Here is a 26,709-nt window from a genome sequence, read left to right on the forward strand (position 1 = left end):
TTGTTGAACTCGATCCAATGGTGGTATTCGGTCAACTTTGCTGTCGCGCACACACATACTCATGATGTGGTATTGATATTTCATGTGCGCGACCTGGTCAGGCTGGAGGTTGATGATGATACTGTGGTGTTGGCTCTTCAAGGGAACAACGAGTCCACGTACGTGCTTGCATGGGTTTCCTTCAAGAGTCAAAGCATGCGGCTCATGGCAGTGGCTTCCTCACATCATTGGATAGTCGAGCAGCCGTTTTGCACATGACTACCGAGGATGCGCAGGGCTTAGTACAGGCAGGGCAACGGTACGTCTTCCTTGTTTCATTTTGGCTGGCCACGAATCCTTGATCTTCTGTAGGCAAAAAAGTTGGGTTTGCGTAAATTATTTTTTTCTGATGCCGCATGTGTGGCGCACCGCGCGCAGGCACTTGGCATCGTTGCAAGTTGAAACGGAGATTTAGGCTTTTTCCGACAAGTCAAGCGTAGAGCTGGGCTTGGCAGCATCACCTGGCCGAGGGCCAAGCAATTCCACGCAGTCTTCATAGGTTAGAATCTCCTTGGTCAGCAAGGATTGAGACATGGCATCGAGCTATTGCATAGCGAGCCAGTGATTAGAATTGACATGGCATGCGAATGGCACATACAAGCCATACCAATTACATTTGAATCAAACCACACGCCAAGCCGTGCCATGCCATGCCAGCCATTTCATAGGCTACAAACCTTGTCACGGTGTTTTTGCAGCTGCTCAAGACTGCGCACAAAGGCGCTTTCCACTAATTGGGCAACCTAAGCGTCAGGCATGGGCAATGAATCAAGTCAGCTGTAGTGTAGGCAATGAACCAAGTCAGCTGTCGTGTAGACACGAGGGCAACCATGGTCTTTCTCAGTACCTCAGCATCAATTTGCTCAGCCGTGGCATCAGCCACCCCCTTCTTGCCCTCTGAGCCGCTCGCAGGGATCCGGTAGGTCATGGGCCCCATGCGCTTGGACATGCCATATTGTGTCACCTGGGATCCAAGATGAGATGAGTCAGCACACATGAAAGACAGCATGCGATGGGCACCCAAGTATCAACTCTCTGCAAGTGCATGAAAAGAGGCAAGTGCCAAAAGACATTGGGCGCGACGCACATAAGAGTAGGCCATCCGTGTCACCCTTTGCAAGTCATCTTGGGCTCCGGTGGTGATGCGATCGAAAAAGATCTGTCGACAAGGTTTGCACCCTCCAGTGAGCCCCACGACCTTTGAGCTGCATCGTTTGGCAAACAAGGGCCCACCTTTTCAGCGGCCCGACCTCCCAGTAGAACGGCCATGCGGTCTTTGAGAGCCTCAGCTATAGGGAACACGACCAAAGAACGCCGAATCAATGTTGGTCAGACACACGGGACTAGGGCAAGATCGCTTCCAATCTAGACAGGCAGTTATGTAAAGGCGGAGAACATTGGAACGCACCGGAAAACAGATGATGGTCGTTGGGAAGTAGCTGGGTGACACCGAGGGCTTGACCACGCGGCACGAGAGACACCTTCATGACCGGATCTGTGTGTTGCAGGTACCAGCCGACAATGGCATGGCCACATTCATGTACAGCTACAATCTTTCTCTCCTCCTTGGAGATGACGCGCGAGCGTCGCTCCATTCCGGAGCTAACGCGGTCGACCGCGTAGTCAAAATCGGCATCCACCACGGCCTTGCGGCCAAGGCGTGCTGCATGAAGAGCTGCTTCATTGCAAACGGAGGCGATTTGCGCTCCGCTCATACCTAAAGAAGAAGAAGAAAGAAAGTTTGGAAAAAAAAAAAAAAAAAAAAAAAAAAAAAAAAAAAAAAAAAAAAAAAAAAAAAAAAGGACAAAAAGCAAAACGTCATGACGATGAGCTGGGTCAACCGGCCCGGTTGTACGACAGGATTCAAACCTGGAGTCAAAGCAGCCATTCGATCTTGCAGGGCGGCACGGTTTCCGCAGTCGAGGTAAAGCGGACGCAGGTGCACGCCAAAAATCTCAGCACGCTCGCTTAGGGTTGGCAGATCGCACGAGATCTGACGGTCGAAGCGGCCAGGGCGGAGAAGGGCTTTGTCCATAATGTCCACACGATTGGTAGAGGCAAGCACCATGCAGCCGGTGCTGGGGTCAACACCGTCCATTTCCACAAGTAGCTGGTTAAGCGTGCTTTCGCGCTCCGAATTGCTGCGGCCACCATTGCTCTTGCCTCGCGCGCGTGCAATGGCGTCAATCTCGTCGATATAGATGATGCACGGTGCCTCTCCTCGCGCCTGCTTGAAAAGATCACGGACACGCGAGGGACCAACACCAACGAACATCTCAACAAAGTCCGAGCCTGAAACTGCAAAGAAGGGAACTTGAGCCTCGCCTGCTACGGCCTTGGCCAACAATGTCTTGCCCGTGCCTGGCGGGCCAGTAAGGAGGGCGCCCTGGACAAGCAAGCAGGTAAGGTGGGACAAGTGAGCAGACGAGTCGTCCTTGGTATTCGAGGCCTGAAAAAGCATTGTGGCACGTCCAGGTACCTTGGGAACTTTTGCACCGAGCTTTTCAAATCGTTCTGGGGTTTTGAGAAACTCAACAAACTCCTTGAGCTCGACCTTGGCTTCAGAGAGGCCAGCAACGTCGTTGAAGCTCGTGTCGGGCAGTTCGCGATGGGTTTTTAAGGCTGACATTTTGCCAAAATTTGACATGTTGTTGCGCTCAAAGGGGCCACGCTGGCGTGCCGTTGAAGCCACGCCGCGTCCTGCCCCCGGTCCCATTCCTTGTCGGGGGCGGGAATCAGACGAGTTCAGCGTAGTAATGCGATCAGGCCAAAGGGCGAGGGTCAAGTAGAGGTGGGGCGGGCGGGCGTACGTCACGAGGAGGGCACCCCCAAGTCCGACGAAAAACAATGGGACGCTTCATAAACATACCTCCGGCAAAGCGAGACAGAAGTATCCAGGTGCCTAGGATGAAAGCTAGGGGTAAGAGCCCCAAAAGTGTATCACTACAAACGCGATGAGCACGGTCCCGGATTTCGGGGTCGCAGGGCAACGACAATAAGATTGATGCAAGTGACTTGTCTCAAGATGATGTAACAGGGGCAAGCAAGAACACGGAGGGGCGCCCACGGAGGAATCCCTCGTTCCCACCTAAATTCGTCTGGCTTGAGATAGAGAACAGGAATTTCGGCGAGCAAGTCAATGCCCAAGTCTTTGGAAGCGGCCTATTCAAGGGTGACACCACAACATGAAAGAGCCCACCAGGGTTACTTTGGCTCGCGGAAGAGTGCCGGGCAAGATGTCGACCAGATATCCCAAGTACGCAACCCACCTCCATGTTGCGCGCAAATCCATCGACTGAGGCGATGGAGACGCGAAAGTGAGGGAGTCGTTCGCCTGGCTGGCGGTTATAGCCCTGCGAGCAGACACGGGAGAGCAAAGGACACAGCAATAAGCTCGCACGGGGCTAGGGTGGGGTCAATGATGTCTGAAGCCAAGGGGCTAGCAAGGAGGACAGCAAGTTTGCATGGTTTGAATACGGACTGGAATAACGGCATTTGGGTGGAGGTAAACAAAAATGTAGTTGCCATCCTGGCTGACGACGAGTTTATCCACTTCACCACGGCTCAGCATTTTGGCGTAAAATTCTTGCCAAGAAATTTCGCGGTACGTCGCCTCGCTGCTGTCATCCATCAGCACGGTCATGAGGAAGATGAGGCCCGCCGGCAGAATAAGGTCCTGCCATCCAAGGCGTGGCGGCTGCTGTGGGTCTGGCGGTGGGTTGCTACCGGAGCGCCGGGCTCGATCAAAGGGTCCTGGGCGCTCATTCTCTTGTTGAAAGAATTCCCGGTTGCGCTGGCGTTGGACAGAATCTTCCCAAGCTCGGCGAGTACGCTCACGATGGCCTTCCTGAGATGGCTTACTGTCAGTTCGACGGGGGCCCTGCTGGCCTGAGGAGGCACGTTGGGGTCGCAAAAGGCGGCCATCCAGCCAGCGAGGGCGCACTGGGACCGACGGGGAACGGGTCATCGAAGAGAACCAGAGGCGCGCTGTGCCAGGCACTGGCCCGTGCACTGAAGCAAGGGGGGCCAGGCGTGCGCGCGACTGCTGCAGCAACCCCCAAACCTTAGGCGCCATCATGTTTGCGTTGCCTGAACGGTCGGCGTGCTGCCAAGCACGTCGAGCTGGGGACGGGCACTCGTGACAACTTGGGGTCCAGCTGCAGTGACATTGGCAATGGCAGTTTGGCACTCGATACGGCCAACGCCAGTCTACCAGCGTGGCTGCGTCTGGTACAATATGGGACAGGCACTGTCGCCAATAATCTCAAACAATACTGTGCTGCCCAGAACGGCGCGGCCCGGAGGACGGAGCCGTCGCGCAAAAGGTCGTTTGAGCTAGCTACCCACCTCCACCTCGTTGAGTCGTGGTGTCAAAGGAGGTGAATGCAACTTGGCTGTAAGCACAACGCGAAACCAGTCGGCATAAAAGAAAACCACCCCGAATTTTCGTCTGACATCCTATGTACGTGTGCTGGATTAGAGAAGAGAGAGAGAGTTTGAGAGAGAGTTTGAGAGAGCTTTTAGGCGTTTGAGAGCTTGAGAGAGAGAACAAAGGAGCGCGCAGTTTGCGGGGACTCATCGCCAATTTCAATTGGAAGGCGGCGGCTGTGACACCAAGGCGCGACACTCGACGGTGACAGTCAACGAAAAGAGAGGGGCAGACACTGCACCATCGATAGAGGCATCTCGTCAAGCACATCGCGGGGGGCTGGTGGCTTTTGCAAAGAAGGCGAGGCTGACTTGGTCAAGCCCGCACACCGTGCAAGATGGGGCAGGAACAATCTGTGAATATGAGCGGTATGTGCTCTGGTCTGAACCACCTTCCAGCGCTGACAAGCAGGGACTGCCCGTCGTTGCTCACTTTCCGCTTGAACTTCCTTGCTTTGCGGGATCAATAGATGTCATTTTCAATCTGAAGATGACGCAAAAGCAGCTGGAGCGACAGTCAAAAAAGTCGGAAAAGGTCAGTGGACACTTGCAGCGCCACGTTTCTGCACGCATTCAATCACCGCCGGGCTGGAGACATGGAACCTAGTCTGGTTGTCACTGTTTGCGACAATCGATCGCGGCTCAAAAATTGGTTCAACCTCTTTGCTCAGGACATGGAAAAGAGCAAGCGCAAGGTGAAGGATTATCTCGAAAAGGGCAATCAAGACGCAGCCCGAGTCATGGCTGAGAGTGCCATCCGACAAAAGTCCGAGGCCACCAATTACCTGCGCATGTCCTCTCGCATTGATGCCACAGTTTCAAGACTCAACAGTGCCATGTCCATGAAACAGGTGCGAATGGCAAGCCAAAGTGTTGCGCTCCCGTGCCCGTAGGCTAGCCCACCCCCGGGTGATCTCACGCTCTGGAACGCGCATATGGCGTTTGACCGATGTCAATAGGTCTCACAGCAAATGGGCAGTGTTGTCAAAGGCATGGACAAGGCAATGGCTTCTATGGACCTTGAAAAGGCAAGTGGTCGTGCCGTCCCCGCAATCAAACCCGGCTCCGCTCGTACTCACCCTCAACAAACACGCATGCACGCCGTACGTGCACAACATTGGTGCCTCTTTGTCTTCCTTCTCATGCCTGGCTTCTTGACAGCTGGCTGCTGTTATGGACAAATTCGAGTCACAGTTTGAGGAGTTGGACGTGCGCACGGGTGTCATGGATAATGCCATGTCTTCGGCTTTTGCCTCCTCGGCGCCTGAAGACCAGATTGATAACCTCTTGCAACAGGTGGCAGATGAAAGCAACATGGACCTGGCCGCTGCTTTTGCCCCTGCTGGTCGACAAGCAGTGCCTGATCAAGCCCAAGCTGATCCCAGTCAGGCTGAGCAGGATGAGCTGAGCCAGCGCCTCGCCGCCCTCCGGTCTTGAAATGCCCTTGAAGGGCCGAGTTGCAAAGCGTTCTATTGTGCTCTCTCGTTGTCTTTTCTTCAAAACAATTTTTTATTCTCTCTCTCTCTCTCTCTCTCTCGTTGACAAGTGCATGAATATGATGATTCAATTCTCGTGTCAGGCACTCGCTTGCTCGATGTCTGTTCAGGCGCACAGCGCCTATGCGTGCCACCACGCCCTTGCACGCGTTAGCCGTTGCATTGAGCGCGATCCAAGCGAGGTGTGATAAATCACAGTCGGTCAGGAACAGCCGCAAATGCAACAACTTTCCATCATTCCCTCTCTGGACCGCGCATCCCTCCGACTACAGATAGATACAACCCAGTCAAAACAGTTTTTGCACTAGAAACTTTCAACAATCGCGGTGGCACGACCAACGTAGCACATGGCACAAGGTTGGCTGGTGCGTTAAGAAGTGCCATGAATGGCATGATCCAGATCAAAAAAGCGACTGGCGTGCCCTTGCGTCAATGGCCGCTGAGCCGCAGCGGCAAATCGCCCATCAGCACTCGGTGCCACATCGTGGGGACGTAGGCGTAGCCGACGAAAGTCTAAACCCAGAGCAGAATATTCCGTTTTCACACCGTCAGCCCAGGCAAATCATCCAAGACGTCCAAGACGTTGTGCGCGCAAACCAGATATCATCATGGCCGTCAATTTGACCAAACGCAACGAACCGATGGCATTGTCGACTAGACGTCTTATTTGTTGGCGCTCATCGCCTTCTTTGCTTCCATCAGGGGCAGAGCGCACCGGAGGCAGGCGTGCCGATGCAGCTCGATGCTCTCCCCGCGGTGTCGCCGCCCTACAGAACCCGGCAATTGAAGAACATCGAAAACCACCTGGTTAGGACAAGTAGCTTCAGTCCACGGCCCGACCAGCCCAACAACTCTGCCAAGCAAAGGCAGAGCCTGATGAGGCTCCGAAAGTTGCTGTCAAAAGCACTTGCTGACCTTCCAACATAGCCGAGACGTGGCAGGAAGCTTTGTGTCGCCAAGGGGGCACGCGCAATGCGGTCTAGGTTGCGCAGCAGGCGAGGAGTCTGCGTGCGTGCCCGCGGCTCGGACGCCGGTCGCTCCGTATTTTGTACGATAAAGTAGCGTAGCACGTCAATCGCGTCACACTCGCCAATATCATGCACAGGAGGTCGGTCGTCAGTGGGGGCGGCCATGGTCACAGCCGTCGAGCCACGGCGGGACAGCGTGGTTGCAGATGCCAATCTTGTGCGCCAGTCGGACAAGAGCTCCCGAGCTGCGCTGGCGGCCCGCTGCCGTTCATCAACGCTTGGCTGTGTCGATACCACGTTTGTTGAGCCGTCCTCGGCCATTGCGCTCCCCACTTCTGAAGAGTGATCCCCTTGATTGTGCTCATCGTCAAGCGCCATTGCCATTGATGATGCAACCGGGGGCCGCGGTGAGGCCGCACCCCGCCGCGCGAGCTGCAAGAGGCAAAAAGGCACAAGTCGAGCTCATGAGTCCACCTCAAAGCTGCAGCAATCGCCGAGCGTTGGTTTTACCTGATCAGCTTGCTGCCGCAAGTGCTGCCATAACAAATCCGTTTCGCCGTCCAGCCCATGCATAGCAAAGCAGTGCTGGGTCAGAGATCGAAACTATGTGGTGGCCAAGCACAACAATGACACAGTTGCAATTGGTGAGTGAAGAACCACCATAGCGTTTGCCAAGCATAGCGCGGCCTCTGGATGGAGACGCACCGCCTCTTCTTCTGGTAGACTGCAAAGGTAGGCCGTCAGCAAGGCACGGGCCAATTCATCTGCAAGAATTACACGCCCACAAAACGCGCAACGAAAAGGCGAGTGAACCGATGAGCACAACCTTTGTGATCACGACACCTTTTCAGCTGCCTTGTGGACACGAACCATCAAAGCAGCGTCGAGAATAGGTGCACCACACGTTGATTGCATGGACTACGGCGCCACGTAAACGGATATCATTTGCCTGAGTGGGTGTGCGGCGGAAATAAGGAATGGGTCAGAGATGAGGTGTGAGGACAAATTGCGCAGAGTCGGCCAATTCAGTCTCAGAGAACGTGTGTACGCACAGGGTCCAAGGCAGCTAGTAGCGTCCGGCGGATCGCTGCGCGGGTGATAGAGTCGGTGTGCGAGTCAACGCTGAGAACGCCGATGCTCTCCACGATGGAAATGGCATCTTCGGTGGATGTTGCCTGAGATAGGAGGCTACGAACAGGGGGGCCAGAAAACGACAGTTCGCTGCCGGCCAGAAAGGTCACCACGGCCCGGTACGGGATCTGAGCTAATACATTTCGCGCCACTTCATCTTCCGACGGCGCTGGGCGCAAAAAGTCAAACGTGCTGGGAACGGCACGAGGATAGCGGAACTTGAACCAATGCTTCTCCCGAAACTGTGACAAGTAGCGAGGTAGCGGCGGGGCTACGGGTGGAAACTTGGGGGCGCTGGGCGTTGAGCGTGTCGGTTTGGGTGATTTGATCGGAGGCGGCGGCCGATCGTTGGCGCTTTCGTTTGCTGGAGGTGGCTCCTGGGCTTTGGCGGGCCGTTCACGCTCATCAAGCATCTGAAACCCTCGGGAAGCAACCGCAGCGCGGCGGCGGCGCCGTCGACGTGGCGACTCCTCTTCTTCTTCATCTTCCTCTGAGCTGGACAGATTGATGACAGGGTTCTTCTTGAGCAGATCCATCAGGCCTACCCCATCGTCCTCCTCTTCTGACGAGAGCTATAAAATTTAAATGAATGGGCCAAGCCGTTGGAAGCAGGCCACGCGTGAGTCGGAGAATAAACCAACATGTCGATCAACCCGCCCTCGCCCGTGCCGGTGCACATCAGTCACCTGGTCATTAAGCGGTTCTGGCAAGGGCACGGGAAGCGGTGGCCCGGTTGGTGCTGGGCTTTCTTCTGGCACCACGCCCCAACGCTTCATGAGGATCCATACGGCCGAGTTGGGTATCCAAAGGTCAGGGGCCATTGGGGGTGGAGGACGGTCCGAGGGATTATAAAGATATTGACGCCGGAGGCTTTCGCTGGCACCGGCCTGGTTCTATCATGGTAAACGGAAAACAAATCGAGAAGCACGCCACAAGCGGGGCCATGAGAGTGAGGGCTGTTCCACGATGAACGGACACCAGGCTGACGTGCGAGGTCAAGGCGACGGCTTGAGCACAATACCTCTGGAAGCGCAGCCACGGCGGCACGGAGATCTTGCATGTCGGTATCGGACAGGGTGGAGAGCGAGGCTTGTACAACCTCCTGCAGCCGCTCTTCATCATATTGCCGGTGCAGGTCGTCAATGACGGCAAGGCGCGGGTGAAGTTGACGAGCAAAGGCCTTGAGTGCAGCCCGCTGCGCCTTGCGAGTTCGAGAAGGCACGGCCGTGGTTTCGATGGCTTTGTCACGACGTAAATTGATGTCAACCAGGTCACGCTCTCGGTCCAGCAGCCGGCGGGTTTGGCTGGCCACGCGTTGGCGTTCCAACTCAATGGTTTTCATTTGATGTCGGGTCGTATCGGCCAATGTGGAGCGACGGTGGTGACGCACCTGGGTGTGACCGTTGGCGCTAGGCATGATGGAGAGATTGACTCGACCAAAGCGCTCAGGGTGGTGAAGTTCATCCACTAGGTTGGCACGCCAGGCTGCCTCTGGGCGCGGTCCCGGGCCGAGGATGCCACGCAAGTAGCGGCGCGGAAGAAAGGGCAAGAGGGGCATCTGCCAAAGGTGCCCGCGCGTGGCGAGAACAATGCAAGGTGTAGTAGACTCGGTTTCCTGGATGGCAATGCCTTGCACGGGGCTGTCTAGCTGAATCGTGGCAAGTAGGGAGTTGCGGCTGACACACCAAAGCTTGAGGATCCCTGCATCCTCTGCAGTCACCATGAGATCAAGGTGGGGGTTGAGGTCAAGGCCAATCACACGTGAATCGTGATCGTCTAGGACGTGGTGCGAGATTGTGGTGTCCTGGGCTACATCAAGGACGCTGACGACGTGACGAGCAGTTTCTTCATGCCGTGCGCACGTGATGAGGTGCGGGTAGTGCAGAACCTGTCGGTAGATGCGATCCAAGAGAAAGACGACTCGGAGCTGGGTCACGGTTATGTAAGGGTGTGCTGCCCATTCCTCCGTCGCCTCAAAGTTGGCGTCAGGTGAAAGAGGCGGTATTGCCATTGGCGTGAGTGCCCAGAGCACCAAAGCTCCTTCTGCATCATATGATGCGACGTGCCAAGGTAGAGAGGCTGGTGGTGCTGTACCCTGAAAGCGCACGGGCGGAGGCTGAGATACGTCGGCAGTTACGGCCACAAGCCCCGCTGCGTGAATGGCTGGAAAGGCTTCCACCAGGCGTTGGGTGCGCAGGTCGATGAGGCGCAAGTGGCCATCCTCAGACCCGACGAGAACGCCAGCGTGGATGTTAGGGGGCGGCGCCTGCTCGGTACGCCAAGTGCGCCAAGCTTCTGTCATGGGGTAGCGAGGCTGAACAGCACGACCAAAGCCTGCGCGCCAGCTCCGGGGGTCAGGGGTTTCGGGCAACGGGTGTTGGCGTGCTAATTCAAGTGTGGCGATGCATGTCGCGCCGTTTGGCGGAAGAGACGGGGCCCAAAGGCAGTCGGGCTGCAAGGCTTCGAGCTCATCGGCGCCCTTTTGAGTCGAATAGAAGCGGATTTGCCCTGACGTGGAGCAAAAGCACCACAGGTCCTGAGAGTCAAGCAGGCTGATGCTGCGGGTCGGACCCAAAAAAGGCATGCGCTCTGTCTCAAGCAGGCATGCTTGATCTTGGGCGTCAAGAACAATGGCCTGCTGCCGATGTGTCAGGGTGCAGAGATGGGCTTCATCGGGCGCGCACCAGCGGCGTGCCAAGCTAGTAATCTATCAAAGCGTGGCAGCAAAGAAGCCGTGAAATAAGAGACCTGGGTAGGCAGCATTGAAGCAAGGAAAGGCATGGCCACGTAAAACACCAAGCTGCCCTTCGCCGTGCCTGGCTTCCTCATATCCTTTTGCCAAAACGAGGGCAAGGGCTAGGATCGGGACTCAAGCGCTCCATGCAGGGGAGGAGCGTGGGGAAGAAGCTTACCCGCTCAAACATGAGGCTATAAAGGCGATAGAGAATGTTGAGGCGAAACATGTGGGAGGTGTTGGTGCCAAGCAAGAGTAAAAGGCTCGGGTGGTGGGGCAGGGGATAGAGCGCTTTGGGCTGCTCGGGGAGCTGGCGCTGAAGGATGCAATCTTGGCAGTGGTAGTGCCAGACTGTCAGGGTGGCATCCTCGGCTAGGGCAAGGATGGCACTGGGAAGGAGGCGGTGTTCGTAGATGGCTACGATGGGGGCCGTGGTACTGACCCAAGTCGCCAAGCGCGACCAGTTGTTCATGTTAATGACAGCAATGGCACCGCGACGCGAGGCTACGAGCAGCACGTGCTCCTTGAGATCCGGATAGATGCAAGAGAGATCGGCGTCAAAGATGTCGTTGATGGCGGCGACGGATTCGCCGCTGAGGCAGCGGTGAATGGCTACGCAGTTGCCAATAGCGACGTAGAGGCGCTGATGCGTTTCTTCATCGGAGTCAAGCACGAGGTGGCGCAGGGGCTTATCAGGACTGCCTTCGCATTGCGGTCGATAGGCGGTACGAAATTCCAGATGACGTCCACGACGGAAAGCCAGGCGATGGAGCTCTTGATTGCCACAAAGAATAATTTCAAGGGCACCTGTCGGGTGAGCAATGGCATGCACGGGCTCGGGGCTCTCGAGTTCATCCAAGACCTCAAACTCGGAAGTCAGGAGGCCTAGGCGGCGTCCTCCTTGTCTCCAGCTGAGGTAGAGCTGCAGACTTTCGAGGTAGTGCAGGCGATTGGTGTCGGCAGGGAGCTGGCGTTGGCTCACCCCGGGATGATCTGTGGGCAACAAGAGGGCAGGGGAGTGGGCTTGCTGGAGCACCTCGTCAGACCGAGGGCCATCCGCACGAAAAGGAAGGAGTGCGTCGCCTCGCCAAACGGTCAAGCGGCCACTCTGATGCACGGCTAGCCAGCGTGCATCGACGTTGGGTAGCGGAAGCCATTGGCTGATGGGGTCCTGTGAGGTATGGGTCGGGACTGGCAGCTCACGCGGGGCACGCTTTAAGGCCTCCGGGTCATGAGGTGTCGAGGAAGACCCATAAGGACCTCCCATGTACAGGATGCCATGGACGTGGCGTTCGGTCGCCATGGTCAGAGCACAGGTCGAGGCTTGGCTCCCAGTTTGCTCAAGGGCTGACGGGATTTAGGGTGGCGGGCAAGCCCCGCAGCCCCAAGCCTGAAAGCAGTTTAGTGGATTTGCATGACTGCCAGTGGAGGACCTTAGACCACCGGAGGGAAGGAGAGGGGGGGAGGCAAGCTCGGACAGGCTCGAAGACGGGCTTGATCGCGTTCTGTGTGGCGGCACATCAACGCGCAACAGCCTTGTTTCATGCAGCTCGGCGATTGAGCGGAGCTAAGAGCCGAGCTGAGCGCGGAGTTTTTTTTGCCCAGAATTTTGGTTGATAGGCGATAACAGTTCACAACCACTGTTTCTGAGATTGGCTGACAACTGACGAAAACAGTGAGAGTTTAGTGTCCTCCTTGGTTCCTTGATTCTTGTCCATGCAGCGCAACATGAAGAGCGCAAACCGTCTTGATCGAGACGGGGTCCAGCCCTGGTAAGCACACGCATCGGCAGCCATGGTCCCATGCTTCTGTGATTCACGATCCCAGAGGGGCTGCGATATGCACGGCAGGGTATGTGCGGTGCCAAAGCACACAATGCCATGAGGAAGGAGTAACGGTCGCAAGCAGTCCTGCTGACAAGAAATCACCAAGTTAGGGTTTCCGATGTCAGCTCTCTCTCACCCAGCTTGCTCTGGTGTCGTCAACCTGTCGTCAGATGCTACTTTCTCCAGGAAACTGGCAAAACTGTCAGGGCTGGGAGGCGAGAAGGGTCCACCTCTGGACAACAAGGCCGAACCTTACCCAGCCCTCGTGTCCTTCTGTGTCTACATTGGAGAGACATCAACCGGACTGGACCGGATCCCTGGCGCTGCCCTTTGAAATCCCTGCTCGTGAGCTTGCATACCCTGGCCCCTTTGTCTTACATGATCAAGTTAGGCGCATGTGTTTCCGTTCTGTACATCCGGATGTAAGCCTCGCCCTTCTTGTGTACAGTATATGTGTGTGTGCGTGTGTGATTTCCTTTTTGTTCCTTTTGTTTCCTGATTTCCTCCAGGAATGGTGTGTTCGTTGTGATGATGTTATGTGATGGATGTCCACCTTTGCTCCAAAGTCAAAGTCACAAGCAAGAGCTAACTTGTCTCTCTCCCGGCTCCGCGCCGTTCGACCAACTGCGACCCGCCCGCGATCGTTGGGCTGTACCAAGCCCCTCAGCCAACTCAAGCCTGCACCCCCTTCCTCCCTTCTTATCACCTCACCTTCTTGAGTCCCCGCCGTCGACACACCCGGCTGAACCTGACCCAAAACCGTCATTTTTCCACAGCCACCCCGCTAGCGTCAAAGAGTCTCACGTGGCCCACGTCTTTGTTTGAGCCATCCACTCCCTCTATTCCCCCTTTGTTCCTTTCCTTCCCCTTCCTCTTCCCCTTCCTTTTTTCCTTTTTTCCTTTCTTCCCCTCTCTCTCTCTCTCTCTCTCTCTCTCTCTCTCTCTCTCTCTCTCGTCTGCTTGTGATAGATTTCCGTTGTGATAGATTTCCGTGCCATCGAAACCCAACGTGTGTCTCACTTTCAAACACACCCACAAAGACATTTTTCTCCACCTCCTCCTCCTCGTTTCCTTCTGCTTCTTCGATTTTCTGTGGCTGCCCGCCCTGCTGCTGCTGCTGCGCTCGGTGTGGGGAGGGAGTTGGATCGCAGACGTTGCCGGTTGTCCTGATCGTACAATTGCAACGCCGTTTGGGTCGAATTTTGTGGCTGCCTTTGAGCAGACAAAGTCACAAGCATGATTGTGACGGCCCTGCGCCTGACGGCGCGTCGCTGTCTGAGCACGACCACCCCTGCACTCAGCGGTGCGCTGAAAGCTGCCGCCGCTGCCAAACAAGGTCATCAGGCTGTTGTTGAATCGTGGAACGTCAATTGCAATGGCGCCACCGACTATCTTGTCGGGCCTCGCCCCGAGCAGTGGTGGACGGGCAAACCTCCAGTTTATGGCGTGTGCCCCGGCGTAGACGAGGACAACGTCATCCGGGCCCTGGCCCAGCCCAACCTGGCCACCGTCACCCGCCAACAGCTGCGCGATTACTTTGACAACACCTGGACCATGACCGAGGTTCTGTTTGAGGGCCTTCAGACCGAGGAACCCTTTTACCGCCCTCCTTACCACAACCTGCGTCACCCCAAGATCTTCTACTACGCCCACCCCGCTTCCGTGTACGTGAACAAGTTTCGTGTGGCCGGCCTCATCTCCGCCCCCATCAACGAGTACTATGAGCACATCTTTGAGACTGGCGTCGACGAAATGCTCTGGGACGACTTGAGCAAGAACGACATGCTCTGGCCCACCGTCGAAGAAGTGCGCCAGTACCGCCAGGAAGTTTACGACATGATTGTCGATGCCATTGAGAACCATCCTGCCTTTGACACCATCAGCCAACTCGAAGCTTCCCCCTTCTGGGCCCTTGTCATGGGCACCGAGCACGAGAAGATTCATCTGGAGACCTCGAGCGTCCTCATGCGCGAACTTCCCCTCTCCCTCCTGCGCCGCCCGGATAACTTTCCGCCCCTGCACCCGAGCCACCAAAGCGCCCCAGCCCCTAACGTCTTGGTCAAGGAAGGCGAGCACTACCCGGAGAATGAGTTTCTGCCCGTGGACGCCGGTCTTGTCACTCTGGGCAAGCCCCGTGACTTTCCCTCCTACGGCTGGGACAACGAGTATGGTGAGAAGCAGATGCATGTCAAGTCTTTCCATGCCACCAAGTACCTGATTTCCAACGGTGAATTCCTCGAGTTTGTCAAGAGGTGCGATCTGCTTCGTCTTGCTTGCCTTGGGCCCTTGCTCTCTCTTTCTCTCTGTCTCTCTCCTCTTCTCGCCTCTTCTCCCCTCATCTCTCTGCAAATGCCCGCCTTCAATGCTTGCGTAGCGGTGGTTACTTGGACGAGAGCGTGTGGGAGCCCGAAGGATGGAAGTGGCGCTGCTTCCGCAACGTCAAATGGCCCACTTTCTGGGTTAGCACCGGTCCTGCCGGTCTACACCAGTACCGCCTCCGTGCCATTTTTGAGGAGATTGACATGCCCTGGGACTGGCCCGTCAACGTCAACCTTCACGAGGCCAAGGCCTTTGCCAACTGGCGTTCGCGCAAGGCTGGTCTCACTGGCGAAAACAAGTATCGTCTCATGACTGAGGCTGAACACCATCGCATCCGTGACCAGTCCATGACCCAGACTAGCCTCGGCGTTGACCGTGATCCCAGCATGGTGGCTGACGGCCGTGCCATGCCCGAACAATTTGGCATGAACCTCAACCTCGCCTATGGCTCGGAGAGCCCCGTCGACGGACTCAAGCCCGCCAGCTCGGGCTTCCATGACGTCTTTGGAAATGTCTGGCAATGGCATGAGGATCACATGAGCGCCTTGCCTGGCTTCCGCGTCCACCCTTACTACAATGACTTTACCCTCCCCTGCTTTGATGGCGAGCACAACCTGATTCTTGGTGGCTCCTACATGTCCTGCGGTGATGAGGCCTCGATGTTTGCCCGCTTCCACTTCCGGCCCCACTTCTTCCAACACTCTGGCTTCCGTCTCGTCGAGCCCAACCGCCACGAACCCCAGCTTGTGACCTCGTGCATGGACAACCAAGGCCCCTTTGTCGGTCAAAACCCCTTCCGCAGCTCCAACAAGGATGAGACAGAGCGCAAGTACGCCGCCGACGAGGTCGTCCGGCAATACATCCATCTCCACTACGGCTCTGGCGATGAACTTCCCGCTGAGGCCCGCGCTTATCCCACTCGCGTTGCCAATGCCCTGTTCAAGCATCTTGGCCAGAACGACCAGGCACAGCGCGCTCTTGACATTGGCTGCAACGTCGGCGGCGTCGCCTTTGCCTTGGCTGAGCGCTTTCCAGAGGTTCTGGGCTATGACATTAATAGCAATGCCATTGAGACAGCGCAAGAAATCCAGGAGACTGGCAGCTTGCAGTCGTACGTGCGTGAGGAAGGTGATATCAAGATGCACTTCACCGCCACGCCCAGCCACCAGAGCAGCCGCGTGTCCTTCAAGCATGGTGATGCCCTTTGCCTACCACCTGACCTTGGCAACTTTGATGCCGTGGTGGTAGCCAACGTTCTGGACCGCCTCTCCAGCCCAGGCAGCTTGCTGGGTCGCCTGGGAGGCGCGCGTGGCCTCGTCAAGCCCGGTGGCCTCCTCTTTGTCTCCTCCCCCTTCTCTTGGATGGAACGCTACACACCCAAGGATCTCTGGCTGGGTGGTCGCGAGACCTTCGATGGTGAGGTCAGCTCCATTGACACGCTGCATGCTTCCCTCAATGACAATTTCGAGCTGCTCGAGGTCATGGACATGCCCTTTATGCTCCGTGAGCATGCCCGCAAGTTTGAGTACGTCAAGGCCTATGCCACGGTCTGGCGGCATCGCGTCTAAGGCGCCAATTTGAAGAGCATCGTCCCTTTCTTATCAGTCTGCTCTGTCTGATTTTCCCGCGGGTTTTTCCACAACCTCTTTTCTTCTTCTTCTTCGTCTGCTTTTCTTCCCTTCCCGTCTTTGCTTTTAGTTGTTTGTCATTCTTTTGTTTGTTGTCTCTTGATTAGCCAAACCCGATGTCCATGCTTACGGCTCTTTTTGTTTCTCTGCCTTATTTTGCTTGAGTTTCCTCTGCAACTTTGGCCCTCAAGCCTGGCTACGCAGCCAAATGGTTTGTGGCTCCTTGTTGTGTGCCTTTGGATTCACACCACTTCATTCTACGTGCGGTGTCGAATCTTGCCTTTCGACCAATCTGTTTGATCTTGTCTGTTTCCTCCCCGTGCACATGCCCTTGGCTCCTGCCGGAGTGGAGAGCCCACGCATGTGCGCTCGTGTTCTTTCCTCAACCCGCTTTTTAATTCATCCTCTTTGATCTGGATCCTACTTTTCGGAGCCTTTTTTCCGATGAAAACTTTTCATTCATCCATCAATTTTCGGAGCGCTCCGCTCCGAAATTCCCACCCTTGTTGTTTCTGTCGCCCCAAGTGTTCTGGTACAAAGTCGCTCCATGCCGTGAAAGTGAAAGGCAGTCGTCATTTACTTGAAGGTAATGTCCATGTGCTTGGCCACCAGGACCAGCAAGTCTTTGCCACGCAGGCGCCAATTGCGCGGGTCCTAGACAAGAGAGGGGGAGAGAGAGAGATACGTTGGTCAACAGGATCCTTCGACGGCTGAAAACGGAAAGTTGTGTGTCTCCAGTGCACAGTGGTTCATACAACAGAGGAAACAACACCAACTTTCCGGGATAACGTTCATGCGCGCATGCTTACCTTGGCAACGCGTTGCCAAACTTCGCCGTGGCGTGGCTCTTCGTTCAGGCAGTGCTTGACCACTTCCTCCTGCTGTTCCTCTGTACCATACTGTAACTCAAACTTGTAATAGGCAGCCCAGCCATCACCGTAGTCCGGATCAAGCTTTACAGCGCTGTTCAGCCAGCGCCGTGCCTTGGCAATCTTACGATCCGAGAGGAACATCTTGGCCAGCGCCACCAAAACCTCAGGGCTGTTGCCACATTTTTTCGATGCGTCCAAGGACTTGGTGCGGCGACCAGCCTTGGGTTGCATGGCAATCGATTCAGCCCACAGCTTGCCAGACAGCGGCACGTCCTTTAGGTGCATCCCACAAATTGAGAGCATCGACGGGCCATGGTGCGTATTGGGAGACCGTCGGGACGACACAAGCGCATGAGAGAAGCCATGTTTTATACATAAAAAAATAAAAAAATAAAAATAAAAATAAAAACCGAGCCGTACCTGCATGGCTTTGGCTAAGACAGTCTCTGCCGCCTGGGGGTTGCCAGCCCGGCGCTCGACGCGCACAGAGTCAAGCCACAACAAATCGCTCTTGGGATTGTATGTACGACCGCGCTCCAACAGCGCTCGAGCGCGGGTGAAATTGCCTAAGCACACAAGCAACCGCAACGGCAAGGCAGACAGATTGAGCTTGAAGATGAGCCAAAATGCTGTCAACATCTTTAAGTCCAGCCTTCTTAAAGAAAAAAAAAATCGCTGCCCTACCTGTGCCTCAAATGGTAGGCACGATGAAAAAAAGAAAAAAAAAAAAAAAAAAAAAACAGCATCCAAACATACCTTGCGAAACCTCCAGCTCAGCGGCACAACGCCACACTTCCACATCCTTTGGAGTGGCCTTCAAACCCTCAGCAAAGGCTTGTCGTGCAGCTTCAATGTCTTTGCACTGCTCATAGATTTGCCCCTTCATGAGGTAATACTTGAAGTAATCGGGGAAGCGCTGGATGGCACCATCCAAGAGGCTCAAGGCTTGTGGGATGTCATCCAGAACCCACTCGAGACGGGCAGACTTCATCCACACACGCGCTGTGCCGGCCTTGGCACGAGCGCGCTCCAAGAGTTTGCGAGCGCGCATGTACTCGTTGTTCTCAGACTCAAGCTTGATGGCGGCCAACCAAATCTCTTCGCTGCCAGGATTGGCTTCGAAAGCAGCGGCCAGAATCTGACGGGACGTTCCAACGTCGCCGTGGTTCCATGCCGATTTGGCACCCATGAGCCAGAGCACCTCGGCCTGAGGGCAGTGGCGCACAGCTGCCTGGAGATGCTCCTCGAGAGAGACGCGGGTACCGTGCTCCTTCTCGAAAAAAGCCGCCTCAAGCCACAGCTCATCATCAACCTTGTAGACGGCAAGTGCTTGTGCGTAAACGGCACGGGCACAATTAAAGGCTTCGTGGTTGACAAAATTCTTGGCATCATCAATCCAAGTTTCCTTTCGATCCTCGTCCTCGATGCCGTAGCCAATGACGGCTCGCACAATCGCCTGGGCAGTGATTGGACTGCCTGCTAGATCACAACGCTGGGCCTCCTCAAGCCAGTGGTCGCTATTACAAAAATAAAATCAAAATGAAAAAGAAAGCACCGATTCCCCAAACACCAATGCTTCGGTGAGCCGACGAAGTGAGCTGGATAGATATCCTGAAGCTGGGAAGGCGCGTGACATACCGGTTGATTTCGACGCCGTTGGCTTGCAACGACTTGATACCCGTAGCTACAACGCGCTCAACATTCTCAAACTTCTTGGCAGTTTCCTCCAGCCGCGCGGCCGCAATCCAAATTTGACGGTCGGTCGGCACAGCCTTGCGAGCCTTGTTCAAGACCTTACGTGCATTGTCATAGGTTTCCAGGTGGGCAAGCGCCAGCCAGAGCTCTGTTGAGGTTGGGCAGCATTCCACGGCGCGCCCAAGAAGGATGCAGGCATCTTCGGGGGACTCAAGTTCCACGGCTGCCTTCCACAGCTTCACCGAGTCCGGGATGGTCTCCAGCGCTGACAAGGCAGTATCAGAGCATTGAGACCTCGCCACGAAAGACTGCACCAGCAAGCCACGGGCCGAGGGACGGGTGGAGGTAGGTGCACATACCCTTGCGCATGACGCGACGTTGGGCTTTGTGGTCCTGTTCAAGCTCGGCGGCCTTGATCCAGAGCTTAATAGATGAAGGAAGCTCGCGCACGCCTTGGGCCACGACTGCTTTGGCATTTTGTGGCGGCTGCAAACGAACAGCCTCGAGCCACACGTCCTCGTTTTTGGGGCAATGCTCGCAACCCTTGAAGATCATGTTGCGCGCTGCCTGGATGCGCCCGTCTTGCTCCTCTAGTTTAGCAGAGGCGATCCATGCTGGGCCTGTGACACAGGTCAGCCAATGGCCGGTCCAGCAGGGTGCGAGCATGGAGTTGATTTGGTGAGGCAAGCCAAAGTACGTGCCACAGTGTGTGTGCGCAGGCAAGAGACAGTGATCAAGACATGAGGAGGGTACCGTTGTTGGGGTTGGCCTTGCGCACCGCTGCCAGCAATTGCCGGCCCTTGGCAATGTCCCTACACCAGCAAACACATGCGTGAGATCAACACCGAGCAAGGGGCAGCAGGTAAACGCAGGCCTGGTGGCCCATCTCACGTACGCCACAGTTCCGGTGCCTTGGGGGTTGAGGCTGTTCATGTCAGTCAGGTAGCCCTTTGGATCCACAACGGTTTGTCCCGTAACAGAGTCGGAGACCTGATCCAGCTTGACTCCCATCATGGTGTTACGCGCACGGCCGATCTCGCCGAGATCGAGGTCACCTATGGGAGAAGTCGAGGGGAAAAAAAGGGGGGGGGGGGGGGGCGAGCAGAGAAGATGTCAGTCGGAATGAGGGTGATGACGGCGACTTGTTGCAGCAAGAAATTGACACGCACCGGCGTAGGATGGCATGAGTGTTTGCGAGCCAGGCATGGGGGTTTGCAGGCCGCCATATTTCTGTTGACGTGAGTCAATTTCTGTGTGACCGCCCGCCGTCTGCATCAGCCAAGGGCAGGTGGGCAACAAAGGCGCGGTGTGAGCAGGTGCACGGCAGTGGCTAGACTGAAGCGTGGCGAGACCAGGGCATACCGCAGTGCCGAGCAGATTATCGGGCATGGGAGTGAAGCGTTCTCGCTTGGCACGCTTTGTTTTCTTGCCGATATCTGCAACCTCGGGCAGATTGGCCCACTGCTCGGTGCTCACTTCTGCCAGATCGCGCTAATGAGCACAATGTTGTGGGAGTGAGCACAAACCCCGTTTTAAAGCAGACATCAATCCAAGCAAAGGCAGGCATGATTGTCCCAGAATGACGTGGCGATTGAAGGAAGCGCGCACTTTGAGGTCGGAAAACTGCTGCTGAATTTTGGGTCGCTCTTTACGGAATTTGAGAAGTTCTTCTCGCTCTCGGCGCTCGCGATGCTCCTTGCGCCGCTCATCCAAACGCTGATCAATGGCGTCGTATACGGCATCAGCTTCTTTGTCATCAGCATCGTAGGCACCGCCGCTGAAAAGGCTGCCGCCATATCCGGAAAATTCGTCGTAGTTGGTGTCGTTTAAATTTTCTTCCTTTGGTACCGCATTGGCTTTGCTGCACACCGGCGCCGCACGGCTGTGAGTGGGATTGCGACAACCCGGCCCATTGTACACGTCCAGAAAAAAAAAAAAAGAAGAAGAAGAAGAAGAAGAGGATGAATAAAAATGTGCACGGCCGTGGTATGACTTACTCTCCACCTGGGCGAGCTGGACCGATATCAGACCGGGTCATGAAACCAGAGGCACTGCGGGGGCACGCAGATTGAAAGAGATGAGGGTCCCACTGGTTGGCATGCACTGTGATGGGACCGAAAACTGTGCGACACAGGTGTGCGCCCTTCTTGGCGCTGTCCCTGATTTGTGCGCGCTGCCATGCTGGGGAGGTAATGCTCTTCTGTCAGCCATCGCAAGCCTCGTACCCACGACCAATACCGGCCACATAGCCGGGCGGGGCCTCCTTGCCCAGAAAATGGAGCTTGTCGCGCTCCATGATGACGCAACTGGAGACGGGCGCCCTGTTCAATGAGCCACCGCCTACAAACAAAAGGTTGAGAAAAACACCACAAACGCATCGCGAGTGAGAGGCAAGACGCACGACCAATGCTGTTCCAGTAGGTCAAGCACATGCGCCCCGCTGACATGGACAAGCTCCTCTCGCTCCCTCAGAGCCGAAAGTCCCTCGTACCTCGTCTAATTCAAACGACGCTTCTTCGTCGTACCCCTTCCCCGATCTTCTTTGTGGCGCTTTCCCAGCTGCCAACGCCGATGCCAGTGTCAATCCCACTTCCACTGCCCCTTGCTGCCACCCGTCGCCGCCGTTTCGTGAGAGAGAACGTTCATCCGCGTTGACACAAAGACAAAGTGTGACAACTGTTTTACTTTCGCTTACACTTTTCTTTTTTTTTTGCTCTCTCTCTTTCTCTCTCTCTCTCTCTCTCTCTCTTTCTGTCTCGCTCACTCCAGTATCATTCATCGGCCTCGCAGAAGTGCGAGTCGAAATGGCGGCGGGCAAGACCGGCTTGGAAGACTGATCATGCTCGTGTGAGGCATGATGAGAGGCTCTCCCCGGGGAGTGGGGAGGATGGATCGGGTCACAACTGCATGACTGCTGATGCTTGCTGCACCGCCACAAACCGACAAGGATGGCAACGTCAGCCGGGGCAATGGAGGGGGTCTTACAGCATTTGATTGCCCAGCGACGTTTTGCTGAGGCCTTTGAGATCTTCGATGCACACGTGCCACCCATTCCTGTCAACGGATGGCGAGACCGGGGGTGTCTTGTTGAGGATGCAATGCAGTCTGGGACACTGCTTTCCCCGACCAGTTCGACCCCAAGGCGTGCAGCCGAGCATTTGCTGGAGCGTGCATGTGAGCAAGAAGCGGCTGCCCAGGCCGCCGCAGCGCATGAGGCTCACTTGCGTACAGTCCTGACCATGCAAGGGCGTGCCGCGATTCTCGGACAGGATGCCGAATTTTTTGCGGAAGCCATCCCGAATGAACCTCGACCGGCTGCACGGGAGTTACCCGCCCGCATGTCACCCAGCCCCGAAGCCTCACCACATCAGCCAGGGCCTCACGACGACGACATGTTTGAACCAAGCCTGGAGGCTCGACCTGCGCCGTCGCAACGGGCTGGTGTTGCAGATATTGTGCGTCGCCTGACGCGCGCCTGGCGCTTACGAGCCACTGTCAATATTGGTGACAACTCATCCGGAGCACCAAGCAGCTCTCAGGGCCTGGTGCGCTCCCAGCCTGGGACTGCCACACAGGCCGCAGCTGTAGCTGACTTGATTTCACTCAATGTCGAGGACTTTCAGCAAGCCGTGCGCTTGATCAGTCCGGCGCTCACCTTGGATCAGCTACCTCAACTTGCGGAGGGCCTGGTTGAGTGCCAACGCCGTGGCGCGCTGGCCCTCGTCGCCTGCTTGCTGGAGCTCGCAGTGCTCCCTCTCCTGTTGGCCCTTACGACAACACCTCCTCGCGATGCCATGCAGCATCTGGCCGCCATTGCTTTGGCTGTCGAGGCCGCCTTTGGGCGCCGCGTTCTCGCGCCTCTCTTCCTGGCAGATGCCTTTGACACCCATCACCAAAGCTTGTACGATGCCTCCTTGGTTGGAAATTCTCAGGTGATGGCTCGTATAGCACAGAGTACCGCCCAAACCATTGGCCTGACCGCCACCTGGTTGTGGTCTCGAGCACGCAACGCAGTTGTGGATCTTCTTCTTGAGCATTTGGAGGCCACAGAGGCCGTGCAACTCCTGCTGGCTGCCTCGGGCGGTCACGAAGCTGCAACCGCTTATGGGCGGTCGTGGTTACGGGTCTTAAAACGGCACGATCGTCAATTACCGACGCACAACTTGCGTCCTGCACTAGAGGCACGACTGGCCACACATAAGAGCATTGTACGCAAGCATCTTCAAAACCACATCCGCCGGTGGGCTCTGCCCTAAGCGAGGAACGTGTCCAGTTCCAGAAAGTTGGCACATCCTACGCCCTTATCCCGCAAACAGGCAACGCTGGCCTACCGTGTCGATAGAGGCAGGGTGTGAGCAAGCGTGCCGACAGCAGGACTGTGTTTTAATGGGACGACAATACAATGTGCATCCCAGCGGTACCTCAGAGTGATTTGTGATGCGCTCCAGCACCGAGTATTTGGGCTGTTTGAGGTCCTCTGCGCGGCAACATGTTCAAGCGTGTCGTTTGAGCTGGCCAATATAATAGATCCAATGATAAACATACTCCCATCTGTGATACGGCGCTGCTTCACCAGTCCAAAGGGGAACGAACCGAGAATCAGGGCGTTGGCGCGCGATGCCAACTGCTCACGCGGGGCCGTCTCTAACAAAGGGGCCGCTGGGCTCTCCTTGACGTTCGGGTAGGCCAACAGAGTGATGAGTGTAGCAATGCGCTGTTGCCGTGGACCATCCCCATGAAATGCCTCGTCCTCGATGCAAAGCTGAAGCTGGCGGCCTCGTTGCATTAGCTCCTCCAAATGCGCGTCCATATCATCTACAGGCACACGCCCAGTGAAGGGTCTAATACGACTGCCCTAGCCCATGAAAATTGAAAACGGATTTTCAGAGTATCGAACCGGCATAGCGAGAGACGAGCTCAACAAATTCTTGGCACTCGAGATCCAGGCGCAAGTCGGGATGCCGGGCCCACGTGATGGGAAATCGTTCCTGCAGCAGCTCTTTGGCCACGGCGGCTTCGCCGCGCGCAATGTGGCGTTGAATGTCTACAAGAGGCCAAAAGCACAGCCGGTAGCCATGAGAATTGACTCGCCTCGCCCCACATCTGTCGCTCGTTCGCACCTCGACGGGCTTGGCTGAGCTGAACGTTGGCATGAATGGTAATGCCTGTGGCCGCCGATAGCTTGCCCAGTGCCTCAGTGTAACCGCGATGGTAAAGATAATCAGCCACCAACTGAGCAAGCATCCAGTATCAGAAGCCCGCGACAAACAGTGGGCCTGGCAACGCTGGTAGTATGGAGCCGGCCTTCGACGCGGACAGGGCAACAAGACAAGCGCACGGTAGTTGCTGACCTTGGGTAGACTGCTTACGGCCTGCGGGCTTAGCTCGCGTCGTACAATATCCTCGTGCAGGCGGGCACGGATTGTCTGATGTGATGCACGCACAATTGATCAGGACGCGTACAAGCTACAGTGCTGACCCTGGTGTCGCCGAGTAGTTCCTGCGACTACAACCCATGCGAACTAAGCAACCCACCGCCTTGAATGTATCAATTTGAAACTTGAAGGGTTGAGCGCCAAAATTGGTTTCGGTGACGGCACCGTTGGAGCAAATGGCCAGCAGGGGGTAAAGCGTTTCCAGCTGTGTGCTCGGCATATCCAGACGAATATCGCCTGAGCCGCCAGTGGAATAGGTGAGATCCGAGCGAGATAAACAATTTACGAAGCAACGGGCGCATCCCTCAAACTGGCGCGTAAGACAGACCGAGGGTGACGCCGTTGCATGTGTAGAACATGCTGTGATCCAAGCTGTTGTAACAGCACCCAATCACGTCACCCGTGCTGTAGGGGGCGCCATAGGCGTAGTTGGTGCCATCCACCTCATAAAAGTGGCCATCATCACCCCGAAAGCCCCATGAATGACGGTCCTTGCCTATGAAGTATGCCAAACAAATTATTGCATAATTTGATCCACGGCCAAGCAGCTTGTCCTACGCTTGGTGGCGCTCACTCTCAAGACACGCACCAGGCAGTGAAGAGTAGGAGGGTGTGGCTGTGTTGGCCAGCCCGATGGAAATCAACCTGCACCCACAAGCCAACGTAAGTTTCCGCGTGTGCGCTTGAGCCAAAACATCGCGCTTGTATGCCTTGGTACGCCAGGCTTTTGTTGTGGCCTGGTTGGGGGTAGCCTACCCGGGTCGGCCGGCATTGATGATGGAGACCTAGCAGGGGCAGGCATCAATTTTGAAATTGCTTGAGAACGTCAGGGCGTGTGGCGACGGGCCGATGTTTTGCCAGACAACACACCTCAAAGTAGAAGATGCCTTCAGCTGATGGAATGGGCAGTGAAGTGCTAACACCACACCCCACGGAGGAAGCTTTGATGAGGTGTGGCGCACAGGCTTAAGCAAGAATTGTTGCGAGACAAGCACCAGGAGGCCTACCGGATGGCTGCCACCTCTCTCTCTGCTTCGCTGTGCTGTCCGCCATAAATGACTTTGTCGTTGGCGAACACCTGCCCAAAAGCTTGTGAGCTGGTTGGAAATTGGACGCGAGATGACCGCCGCGCATGTGCAAACGGGTGCGGCCGGAGCGCTCACCTCGAGCAGCGGCGAACGGTCCTTAAAGGACCAAGCCAAGAGGTTGGGCCGCACATCCACATCCATCATGAGCGACCACGTCAGACGACCCTTCAGTACCACGCCCCACCTCTACAGCCTGTGCACCTTTGGTGGTCCTCCGCTCACGTCTCCAGGATCGATGGACCAGCACCCGCCTAAGCTGCAGCATACAAGGTGGAGCTCTGTCGGACGCTGTTGCCTTCAAGGCGCTGCCACTGTCGTCGAACCGATGTTTACGTGTGTGTGTGTGTTGTGTGTGTTGCAAACAACAGAACGCAAAAGTGCGACAAGTGACGCACTTTTGAAACCATGATTTTTCCCGCCAAAATACTCGTCTTGATTTGTCGACAAGAGTTGGTGGGCATGATCAGATCAGACGAGACAACACACGCCCCACACCAGTGTTCTCAAATGTCAAATGCTATTTTTGAGTGGCAAGCCTGCCTTCGAATGTCTCGCCCCCTGGTCCTGTCTGACCCCGGGGAACACTCGGCACAGTCAATTATGCACCAGGTTCATGCCAGTTCAAGTGGCTCTAGCACGCCAACCGTCACCATGAAGTCGCCTGCCCTCAGCCCCCAGTCTCCACGAGGCCTGCATCGGAAGGAGCCGTCTGAACAGCCAGCTTCACCAGCCATGGCTGGTCTTAGCGCAAACTCGTTTTGCGACCCACCCAAAACACCACTGACACCAAGCACTGGATCACCACCCCATGACCTGAGCCAATCGCCCTGGCAGCCTGTTGGACTGACGCCCCTTTGCCTTGGGCAGGCCGTGCGCACGCCCCAACCTAGCCTGGCGCTGCTGTCGCCCGATTCCAACCCGCGTGCCACTCGGCATGTTGTGCCAATACCAACTGCCCCGACCATGTCGCCCTTTAAGTCCAGGATCAGCAGCAGTGCTGCGGACATGCCGGCGACCCCTGATCAAGCGCCAACGCCGAGCCAACAATCA

At 56.0% G+C, this 26,709-nt stretch overlaps 6 protein-coding genes across 6 annotated transcripts; 2 read left to right on the forward strand and 4 right to left on the reverse strand.

Moving 5' to 3' along the window:
- Positions 1-501: 501 nt before the first annotated feature.
- Positions 502-2,626, reverse strand: MONBRDRAFT_340 (uncharacterized protein; the record flags this gene model as incomplete). Its single annotated transcript, XM_001743816.1, has 8 exons — positions 502-582; positions 717-782; positions 887-1,003; positions 1,127-1,198; positions 1,273-1,328; positions 1,448-1,756; positions 1,909-2,425; positions 2,519-2,626. Coding segments are annotated over 8 exons (1,326 nt in total), but the record flags the coding sequence as incomplete, so codon positions are not given.
- Positions 2,627-4,613: 1,987 nt separating this feature from the next.
- Positions 4,614-5,949, forward strand: MONBRDRAFT_17929 (uncharacterized protein). The gene is made up of 5 exons (XM_001743570.1): positions 4,614-4,836; positions 4,938-5,002; positions 5,139-5,318; positions 5,427-5,510; positions 5,629-5,949. The coding sequence occupies exons 1-5, from the start codon at positions 4,806-4,808 to the stop codon at positions 5,902-5,904; spliced, it is 636 nt and encodes a 211-aa protein (XP_001743622.1). The 5' UTR covers positions 4,614-4,805; the 3' UTR covers positions 5,905-5,949.
- Positions 5,950-6,626: 677 nt separating this feature from the next.
- MONBRDRAFT_6232 (uncharacterized protein) lies at positions 6,627-12,099 on the reverse strand (the record flags this gene model as incomplete). The annotated part of the gene is made up of 6 exons (XM_001743817.1): positions 6,627-6,816; positions 6,879-7,363; positions 7,442-7,516; positions 7,984-8,634; positions 9,084-10,769; positions 10,975-12,099. 6 exons carry the CDS (start codon positions 12,097-12,099, stop codon positions 6,627-6,629), a joined length of 4,212 nt encoding a protein of 1,403 aa, XP_001743869.1.
- A 1,654-nt stretch (positions 12,100-13,753) lies between these two features.
- MONBRDRAFT_19935 (uncharacterized protein) lies at positions 13,754-16,987 on the forward strand. Its single transcript, XM_001743571.1, has 3 exons — positions 13,754-14,874; positions 14,997-15,864; positions 15,913-16,987. Exons 1-3 carry the CDS (start codon positions 13,859-13,861, stop codon positions 16,507-16,509), a joined length of 2,481 nt encoding a protein of 826 aa, XP_001743623.1. The 5' UTR covers positions 13,754-13,858; the 3' UTR covers positions 16,510-16,987.
- Positions 16,988-17,145: 158 nt separating this feature from the next.
- On the reverse strand, positions 17,146-21,432 carry MONBRDRAFT_14895 (uncharacterized protein; the record flags this gene model as incomplete). Its single annotated transcript, XM_001743818.1, has 13 exons — positions 17,146-17,223; positions 17,379-17,714; positions 17,862-18,007; positions 18,198-18,958; positions 19,080-19,401; positions 19,496-19,756; positions 19,890-19,948; positions 20,032-20,191; positions 20,273-20,405; positions 20,499-20,627; positions 20,745-21,018; positions 21,134-21,187; positions 21,362-21,432. 13 exons carry the CDS (start codon positions 21,430-21,432, stop codon positions 17,146-17,148), a joined length of 2,784 nt encoding a protein of 927 aa, XP_001743870.1.
- A 1,369-nt stretch (positions 21,433-22,801) lies between these two features.
- MONBRDRAFT_31450 (uncharacterized protein) lies at positions 22,802-25,963 on the reverse strand (the record flags this gene model as incomplete). Its single annotated transcript, XM_001743819.1, has 14 exons — positions 25,735-25,963; positions 25,579-25,649; positions 25,442-25,487; positions 25,328-25,356; positions 25,161-25,216; positions 24,900-25,067; positions 24,672-24,808; positions 24,488-24,562; positions 24,257-24,368; positions 24,034-24,180; positions 23,730-23,951; positions 23,558-23,613; positions 23,402-23,463; positions 22,802-23,228 (listed from the first exon to the last, which is right to left on the reverse strand). Exons 1-14 carry the CDS (start codon positions 25,801-25,803, stop codon positions 22,802-22,804), a joined length of 1,677 nt encoding a protein of 558 aa, XP_001743871.1. The 5' UTR covers positions 25,804-25,963.
- Positions 25,964-26,709: the final 746 nt, after the last annotated feature.

This window comes from Monosiga brevicollis, genomic scaffold (assembly GCF_000002865.3).
Source record: "Monosiga brevicollis MX1 MONBRscaffold_4 genomic scaffold, whole genome shotgun sequence".
In the NCBI taxonomy this organism is placed as follows: domain Eukaryota; class Choanoflagellata; order Craspedida; family Salpingoecidae; genus Monosiga; species Monosiga brevicollis.

What these genes read in the sequence shown, in the direction of transcription:
- MONBRDRAFT_19935 (XM_001743571.1), top strand. Translation starts at nt 13,859, where the DNA reads ATGATTGTGACGGCCCTGCGCCTGACGGCGCGTCGCTGTCTGAGCACG. An exon ending in TTCCTCGAGTTTGTCAAGAG is followed by an intron (nt 14,875 to 14,996) that starts GTGCGATCTGCT and finishes ATGCTTGCGTAG; the next exon opens with CGGTGGTTACTTGGACGAGA. An exon ending in CCCGCGCTTATCCCACTCGC is followed by an intron (nt 15,865 to 15,912) that starts GTTGCCAATGCC and finishes GACCAGGCACAG; the next exon opens with CGCGCTCTTGACATTGGCTG.
- MONBRDRAFT_17929 (XM_001743570.1), top strand. Translation starts at nt 4,806, where the DNA reads ATGGGGCAGGAACAATCTGTGAATATGAGCG. An exon ending in ACAATCTGTGAATATGAGCG is followed by an intron (nt 4,837 to 4,937) that starts GTATGTGCTCTG and finishes CGGGATCAATAG; the next exon opens with ATGTCATTTTCAATCTGAAG. An exon ending in AAAAGGCAAGTGGTCGTGCC is followed by an intron (nt 5,511 to 5,628) that starts GTCCCCGCAATC and finishes GCTTCTTGACAG; the next exon opens with CTGGCTGCTGTTATGGACAA.